Source organism: Drosophila tropicalis, unplaced genomic scaffold (assembly GCF_018151085.1).
Source record: "Drosophila tropicalis isolate 14030-0801.00 unplaced genomic scaffold, ASM1815108v1 contig_593, whole genome shotgun sequence".
NCBI lineage: Eukaryota > Metazoa > Arthropoda > Insecta > Diptera > Drosophilidae > Drosophila > Drosophila tropicalis.
Window position 1 is genome coordinate 4,582,573 of NW_027173070.1, and position 8,522 is coordinate 4,591,094.

Here is an 8,522-nt window from a genome sequence, read left to right on the forward strand (position 1 = left end):
TGGCAGATGTTGTTGTTTGTAGGCAGCTGCTGCTGCCGCCGCTGCCAAAGAAATCTGAGAACCAAAAAGGAAAGATATCGACATCCCGACAGCAGCCGCCTCTGTCTGTGCGTATACAAGAGATAAAAATTCATGAAGGAGTTTGGAGCAGCCTTTGCCATTTTGGGAGCAGCAACTTTAAGGACGTTGTATTGCTGAAACAACTCAATTTTAATTAAACGCTTTGTTGTGCAGCAACCTTGAGACTGAACAGTGATAAGTCTCTCAGACGTTGCGTGACTTGACCAGCTTGTGGATAACAGGTTCTTTTTTTCTTTCGCCCCAACATTCGATGTGGCCTAAGTGAGGCGGGAAACTAATACTCCCAACATCTACCTGCAAAATTTATATTTGCCATTACTGAAGGTGATAATTATGTTGAAATCTAGGTGGGCCAATTGTTTTCGCTAAAAAACAAATAACCCTTTCTAATCTATGAATGGATCAACTTATGCATGGACTACACAATTCTGGGCATATTTTGATTGAATCGTTAAACAGGTTTTATTCTTAACTTGGAATTATGGGAGCAGCTTTGCAACAATCCATAGATGTGTGCAATCACAGCTATGATGACAAACAACTGAATAAACTGAAATGGTATGAACATTTTTGATCGAGCTACTTGAGAAAAGCTTGGAGACGATTTTGTGGCGTTTTGCCGGTGTCTTTTGACGCGTGCGCCTTCAGTTGTGCGGCTAACTGAAGCAGAGCGTTCTTTTTCTGAGTTTTAGACGGCGGCGGTGGAGGCGGAAGCGTAGCTTTCGTTTTGCCTTTTTGCTTTTTTGTTGTAGCGGTTGCTTTTGTTATTGCTGTTTTTGTTGTTGTTGCTGCTGCAACAGTCGGGCTCGGATGAATCGTAGAGTTCTTTTTTCCTTTCTTCTTTTTCTTGCTGTTATTGACTGCTGGTACATCCTTTGATTCTATTATTTTTTGTTCGACTTCTACTTCAGTTTGTTGGCGTTTCCTTTTGTGCTTTTCTAGTGGTAGCATTGTCTTGTGCCGGCAAAGGGAGCAGTCCACGATCTTTAAATTCAAGAACCAAAACACAAGTGTAAAACTCAGGATGTGAGTGAGACAATGCTGCAATACTTACCATATTGCTGGGCATACGTTTCTTAAGCCACTTGGCACGCTTTTTGGCTCCTCTGCTAAGCGTCTGTGCGTCCTGCCCCTTTTGTTGTACTTCATCCAGTTTGGCCACTTGTCGGAGTCTTTTTGGTGTCTCGGAAATGGAGCTTGGTTTTAAGCGAAGATCATAATTGCCATCGTTCCATTGATTTCCACAACGAGCACACATTTGCCCCCAACCAAAGGTATTGGTGGGAAGTTGAACATTTCGTTTGGCTAATTTGCGACAGGTTGTGCTACAATAGTGGTTAATGAACTAAAAGTTTATACGAAGAAATATAAAAAAGACAAACGATAACTCACATGTAATAGGATTTAAGCATGCGCTCAGTTTGTGTTTCAGATGAAAGGCTGAGAGAACATTTCCATAAAAAATCTAACGTTTGTTTTTCAGCCATTGCACAATAAAGAAGAAGCATGCATTTAAAATACACCATCAGCTGTTACACGAATTCCAGCTGTTTTTATTTGTATAGATGGCGCTAGTAAAGGAGCGTTTGTGACAAGTTGTGCTGCCAACTCCGAAAGTCCTGAAAAAAAGGCTAGAAACCATAAGGCAAATTCTAAAAATATTTAGTAGCAACCGTTTTCGTTGTAAATTTGTTTTATTTCTCAGTGCTTTATAGAATAAAGACGATTACTACTAATCCCAATATAAAGAAACCGTAATTCCATCTCGCATCTAAATAATATAGCTGTAATCCCGCTAGCTGCTAATTTTGGTAAATGTTTACTATTACTACTCGGGCCCAAAACGGGCTTAAACTACATAATTTTGGTATCAAACGAAAGAGAAAAATTGCACGAGCACGACCTCAGGTGCGCCTTGGCGATTTATTTCGTAGTTTTTGAGTAATTAACAAAAGAAAATTAATATTTTTAGCGGGACTATAGCTAAAAGTAGCTTTTTCCGGCTAAAAAAAGCTGTTCAATTTTGAGATGGTGTTGCCAAATGCCGAATTTTGGATACTCGAATACGCGGGCTTTTTGAATCTTTTGTTCGCACTATTCTCAACAAACGAAAATATTGTTGAGTTTACAATATTTCTTGATTTTATAGAACAAATATAGTTTAGAATACAATATTCGGCTGCCAGAGCAGCCGAATATTCCTCGACTTTTGAGTTTAGATTAAAATATTTGGCTACCAGGGCAGTCAAACAGCGCGCCAAATAAAAAATAGCGTTTGACAACACTGAAATCTAGCTTTACCCGATTTTTCCACTTTTCAACACTGAAATCTCGAGTAGTAATAGTAAACATTTACCCTAATTTTAATTTTTTCTCGTTGAAAAAATAACTAAGTTGGCAGCGCTGGTGGCAACTTCTCTTTTGACTTGCCAGATCGCGGTAAACGCTACTTTTAAAACTAACTGAAAAAGAAGCGACGCTGACGCGCGAATAACAAAGAAGCAAAAAGAAAAAATACAGTTGTTGGGGCAATTTGGGAGCATTAAAAAAGACAAATTAACAAAAATTATAAAGGCTCAATCAAATATTTAAGAACGAGTGGAAGCTAATCTGGAAGGAAAAATAACTAAATGGACCCCTTTACGCAGGTACAAGGAGGAAGATATTGAAAATGAGGCTGCTGCTGGTGTTGCTGCCATTGTCTTTATCTCCCTCTCCAACTAATTATTATTTTTTTTTTTTAATATTCAGCAGATGTTGGAGAAAGCCGAGCAGCGCAGTCGCGCCCTCGGCATCAGCAATACAAGTAAATTCCCCTTGGCAGAGTGCAGTGTGGACACAGATGCATCACCATCAAATGTGAAGCCGACGCCTGCCGTTAGAAGCCACTCGCCTGGTGGAGGCAGTTCCTCTGGCAAGGTTGTGGTACTTGATAAAGCGACGTTGGAGGCGTCACCATCGAAGCCCCTGCGGCACTATGCCGCTGTTAACAAGGAGAATATGGAGATGGGCATCGAAATCAATATAACTACGGACAAACCAATTGGGGTGAGTTAATTGACTGCTGTGAATTGTGTGGACGCTTCGCTTCACTATTCACATTTATTGTTCTTGCGTCTTTGCAGGTGCAAGTTGAAATCCAAGAGCAGGATGTAACCACAGATGAGGATGAAGACCCTGCGACGGTAACAGCGCCAGTACAGTCTCTGCCCGTTAATGAACCTTTGGCTCGATTGCGCGACACATCACGGAATCGTCTGCAACGCATGGGGGCTTTGTACTCCAATACAGATGATTTGTCGTCGCCCATTCATCGCACTGAGGCACAATTCCATGCAGGAGACGATGACGTTGATACCGAACATCCCCCTAGTTCCCGTCAAGGTAAACAACGATTTGGAAAATTGGCGGCTCTGGCCGATACCATCAACCAGTGGGAAGATGATCTTAGTCATCATGATAGGCCTAAATCAGAGCAGGAGCGTCCAGTGACAACTGCGCCGCCTAAACCAGATTTGCCCAGTCGACGTCCTGCAGTGAGACCGCAGCAGGCACCAAAACCAGAAGATGTGGACCAGGGGCTGAAGACGAAACAATTAAAATGGGATCCAAAGGTATTGAGCTCACTAGAGGCTCAGGGTTTTCAGCGTCGTGAGTCGTCAACAATTAAACATACCTATGATTATGCTAAACAGGAAGAAAAGTCAGAGAAGCCAGAAAAACCGGAGAAGACGACATTGACGACGACGGTCAGCCAAGTGGCTAAGACATTTAACACGACCACTTCCAAACCACCGGCGCCTGCACCACCTACTACTACTGGCGTTAAAACTGGCTTGGTCTCTGGCCGGGCAGCCATTTTTGAGAACAAATCGTCAGGTGGCCAGTTGACGGGTCGTTCGAATCAAAAGGATCCTTGTGAGTTGTCTCTAAAAGATCGCATGAAACTTTTTGAAACTGCCAGTGCTGTTGCCATGTTGCCGAAGGCACCAATTTCATCTGCTCCTAGTATTAGTCAAATCCGACAAGAAGAGCACAAAGGTATTTCCCGGCTTATCTTAAAAATAACCCTAATTCCTAATTATATAATTTTTACCTGTTTCTTACCAGCTACTGCAGTGCATCCTGTGACAGCTGCCGCCGCTGTTTCTGTCCCTAATGGAGGAGGCAACAAGCCGGCTAAGCCGGAGAACAAACTTCGTGACAAAGTGGCTGCATTAGTGGCCAATGCACAATCCACAGCCGAAAGTCGAATCAAAGATATCGATCGTCAACGACAAGAGGATATGCAGATTATAGCGAATCGATTTAATAAACAAAAAGATGCATTTACTTTAGCTACAGCTCCTCCTCCACCGGCTGCCATCCCAGCTCCCACAGTGGCGTCTGTAAAGATCAGCCGTCCCATGCCCCCACCTCCTCCACCCCCAACAGCTGGCCTAGTTCATAATACCAATAAAATCTGCAGTATTACTAGTAGTAAACGGCGATCACGTAAGTCGGATTAATAGTTTAGACGTGGATTAAATTTAAAATTTCATTCATTGCTTTTACAGCTGGTGATACCGTTATTCACGCAAATGAGGAAGACCAGGATGAGGCGAAACGGGCACGCAAATCCCAACCAGATCGACTCTATCCCGCTCTCTCAGACTTGGACTCCAGTGGTGACAATTGTTGCGCAACAGTAACCGCTTCCGCCACGGACAATGACAATGACTCCAATAGCGAGGAGCTTGACAGGTGCGCCGACAAATGCTATTCCTGCCTGTTATTTCTACTTTGCATTGAATAGAAGATCTTTCTTCCGTTCTTGCCAAATGACTGATCTTAACCATAAAACCATAGCTTTAGTTTTCGACTAGACAAGGAATAAAATCCGCTGCTTTAATTAATTATTAAATGATTAAATCTTTCATTTTTGTAGTTGCATGGATGATGAAGAGTCCCAGACTGAGACTGAGGCGGAGGATAGCAGTGCTGGAATGTGCAATGGCAGTTTGGGCCGCGAAATATTAAATGCCGTGCAACGCAATGAGGTGGAGCAGCAGCAACAATCAACCAAGAAAAAGGTGAGTCCCCTTATAGGGTCTACTATGGAGCGGGTTTTAATTATTCAAGCATTAATATTTAAATGCAGACTGTGCACTATGCCGATCGGGACTATTACTATCAACATGAGGAAGACAGTTCGTTGAACTCTTCCCAAGTATCGGGAGGCATTGATGACTATCTGGATGAGGCATTAGATGATGATGATGAGACAACTGATGATAATGCTGATCATAATGCCAGTGGTTTGTCCCTAAACGTGAGTTTACAACTTAAAATAATTGGAGATTATCCTATAAAATTAACGACTTTTATAGAGCAAGGGCACAACGGCTTCGAATAGCTTCTCTTATCGCAAAACTCCAGCTGCAGTTGCCATGAATGTCGATGAAGAACCACTCCATTTAGCTGATACGATGTATCAAACACCGTCAATGGTGGTTACTGACAATGGAAATCACCCGGTGCCTGTTAAATCTGAATTGAGCGTTAATCAGGATAACGATAATAATCTGGTAACCCTTGTCCATACAGTTAGCTTCTATCGGCGACAACAGAGCGCAAATGTAAGTCCATTACTACCCAAAACTGACTTGACCTGCATATTTAATACATTTTTTGTATTTGTTAGAGCACCAATTCCACTCCAATGCGTAAGATTTGTCGCGAAGAGCAAGTTGCTCGCTCAGCTTTGGCTGGAGACTGTCATGCGAAGCATAAACTGGAATATGATTCACCATTGCCAGCTGGTGCCACTGAAGTGCGTAGCGAGGACGATGAAGATGAAACAGATTCTGAAGTGCAGTCAAATGATGCTGCTCAGGCACAGGACAAAATCAAGAAACTCCTAAGCGAGGTGTGCAAACAACAACAAGTGATTGGTCAGGCCAGTCAGGCTTTGAATCTATGCGCCGCTACAGTCGAATTCTCCGGTTCCACCGAGTCTGTAGAGGGCGAACGTTATCTGCTGCTTGCCAGTAAGTAAACTATTAGTTACATTTGCAAACACTATTAGAGTATAATTTTTTCCTTTTGCCGTGCAGCTCATCGTCGTCAGGCCTGTTTGGATGAAGTGCAGCGGTTACGTGTAGAGAATAGCCTTAGACCAGTGGGTGCGCCAAAGGAAAAAGGCTTATTGACGGTCAAAGACATTACCATTCCTCTACGACAAGAATATGTGCGGAAAATGGCCACAGGAAATATCAATGGCCATCATTTGGTCTGCCTACTTAAATATAATGAGCATGTGCTGGCCACCAAGACGGTGCCAACAATGCCCGGTTTGTTATCCGTAAAGTTTCCCGATGTCCTTCAACTAAACAATGTCTATGCTGATTTTAGGGTAAGCTAATCTATAAAAACTATGTTATACAGATAACATAAGATTTATTTTTTTTAATACAGATCACCCTAGAGATCTATGGGATGCTGGCACAACGTGATCAACTGCCCCATGAGTTGAAATATCACATTAATCTAAACAAAAAGAGTGGCAGTGGCGTATTAAAGACACCAAAGAAAAAGTCTGGCGAGAATCGTCTTGTGATGCCGCCCGTTCAAAGTCCGGCTGGGCCGCATGTAGTTCGAACTCCGCAGCTGGTACAATACGGATTCGCTATCTTCTCATTGCGGGAAATTCAACGAACCAGTTGGACACTGACTCAAGTACTGGGTGTCAGTCCCCTGGAAGGTGTAGTACACATGAAGGTCAACTGCGAGTTGTCGGTATGTGTAGAATACAAGGGTTTCCTCACCATGTTTGAGGATATTTCGGGCTTCGGCGCCTGGCATCGTCGCTGGTGTTATTTGAATGGATCAGTTATTAACTATTGGAAATATCCTGATGATGAGAAGAAGAAGGCGCCCATGGGCAGTATTGATTTGAATACGTGCATTTCACAAAAGATCACCACAGCGCCACGAGATATTTGTGCACGTCTCAATACCATGCTGTTGGAGTGTGAACGTCCAGCCAAGGATACGGATCAGGAATCATTGATTATTGTGCCCAATGGTCGAATGACCACAGTGCGTCATCTTTTATCTGCGGACACAAGAGAAGAGCGCGAAGAGTGGTCTGCTTATTTCAATAAGGCACTGACATTATTGCGAGCCTGGGGAACTAATTCCACACACTGACGTGGACATAACCATCAGTCGGGCAATTGCATCTTTGACGGGGTTTCCCCACATTCCCCGGTACTAGTTTTTTTTTAAGTTTTTTATAATTTTTTAAATTTTTTTGTTTTTTAAACGCAAATTTATCTGTATTAACTTAACACTTTTTCTTTATGTCTGTGTTTTTTAAGTTGTATGTATATGTTTCCCATATCGGCAAAGTATTTTGAAATACGTAAAATTCTTAAAAAAAATATAAATAAATATATATCCCAGTAAAATTGGCAATCCCCTTTTTTCTCTATACATCGATAAGTTTATTGAATGTTTTATTGCACAATTGCAATAATTACATATATGCATGTATATATACGCGTATCCGATATTCATGTATGTTTGCATGTGTGTATATTATATAAACTTAAATAAGTTTCCTTTTTGCCCTCAATTGACATTTATTGTTAGAAAACATCAATTAAATAATTCGTTGCTGCTCTTTGATCTGACAACTCATGTTTTAAAAATTGTTCATCCTGTTCTCAACATCTTGATTTTTGCGGCAACTCTGGTGTTCAAATAACACTATTATTTTTTTTTCCTTCTTGATCATTCATCTGGCAACTCTCGTATTTCCTTTTTAAAGTTTTGCTTTACATTTGGTTGAAATTGTAATGTAATTATTGTTTATTTATTTTTTACGAGTGAATTTAAATATAATGTTAACCTTATGTTCTGCCTTATTAGGCATATGTATTTGCAAATGCCGCCCCAATAAGGTAAAAAGGAAACTTTTAAATCAAATCTGTGTAATTGATGCTCATTTAATTTATGTATTTATTTTATACATCCTTATGCGAAAGAAGTGCTGCATTTTGTGAAGTGACTTTGTCTCATTTTCAAGTGATTTGTTTAACAATTTTAAGGCTCACTTTCTTTAGTGATTCGTGAGCAATAGGCAACATAAAACAAAGCTAGTTCAATGGGAGTTGCACCTCCATTCTTGGGCGATTAAGGAAAAGGACGAAATTGTCCTTTCAATTGACTCTAGTTTTTAGATTATATATGCATATAATATATGTAGGTATGTACAGCATATATATTGGTATGTGTGTATATATATTTCTTGATGGATGCAAGTGTAGTATGCACTTGGCATTGGCCTAAAGGCTATCTACAAAATTCAATTCTAGTGTATATATTTATTCATATATGTATGTATATGTATAGGTATATTGTATATGTATAGTATATATATGTATATACATATTTGT

General features: G+C 40.8%; 2 protein-coding genes across 4 annotated transcripts; one reads left to right on the forward strand and one right to left on the reverse strand.

Moving 5' to 3' along the window:
• Nucleotides 1-518: 518 nt before the first annotated feature.
• LOC137576939 (uncharacterized) lies at nt 519-1,598 on the reverse strand. Its single transcript, XM_068290284.1, has 3 exons — nt 1,474-1,598; nt 1,136-1,406; nt 519-1,065 (listed from the first exon to the last, which is right to left on the reverse strand). Exons 1-3 carry the CDS (start codon nt 1,587-1,589, stop codon nt 661-663), a joined length of 792 nt encoding a protein of 263 aa, XP_068146385.1. The 5' UTR covers nt 1,590-1,598; the 3' UTR covers nt 519-660.
• Nucleotides 1,599-2,474: 876 nt separating this feature from the next.
• On the forward strand, nt 2,475-7,532 carry scra (scraps). Of its 3 annotated transcripts, XM_068288726.1 has the most exons (12): nt 2,476-2,729; nt 2,833-3,129; nt 3,207-3,695; nt 3,777-4,122; nt 4,192-4,575; nt 4,638-4,824; nt 5,009-5,153; nt 5,222-5,392; nt 5,451-5,699; nt 5,765-6,110; nt 6,177-6,475; nt 6,538-7,532. In XM_068288726.1, exons 1-12 carry the CDS (start codon nt 2,712-2,714, stop codon nt 7,270-7,272), a joined length of 3,666 nt encoding a protein of 1,221 aa, XP_068144827.1. In that variant the 5' UTR covers nt 2,476-2,711; the 3' UTR covers nt 7,273-7,532. The 3 variants fall into 3 exon arrangements, with proteins under 3 accessions (XP_068144826.1, XP_068144827.1, XP_068144825.1); XM_068288725.1 differs by having other exon boundaries at nt 2,475-2,729; nt 2,836-3,129; nt 3,207-4,122; XM_068288724.1 differs by having other exon boundaries at nt 3,207-4,122.
• The last annotated feature ends 990 nt before the right edge of the window (nt 7,533-8,522 follow it).

Bases quoted from the DNA above. Each gene is read 5' to 3' on its own strand.
- LOC137576939 (XM_068290284.1), bottom strand. From the start codon at position 1,589: ATGCTTCTTCTTTATTGTGCAATGGCTGAAAAACAAACGTTAGATTTT. The intron at 1,407-1,473 runs GTGAGTTATCGT...CCACTATTGTAG, and splicing joins ATGCTTAAATCCTATTACAT to CACAACCTGTCGCAAATTAG. The intron at 1,066-1,135 runs GTAAGTATTGCA...TTGAATTTAAAG, and splicing joins AACGTATGCCCAGCAATATG to ATCGTGGACTGCTCCCTTTG.
- scra (XM_068288724.1), top strand. The intron at 4,123-4,191 runs GTATTTCCCGGC...GTTTCTTACCAG, and splicing joins CCGACAAGAAGAGCACAAAG to CTACTGCAGTGCATCCTGTG. The intron at 5,154-5,221 runs GTGAGTCCCCTT...ATTTAAATGCAG, and splicing joins AACAATCAACCAAGAAAAAG to ACTGTGCACTATGCCGATCG.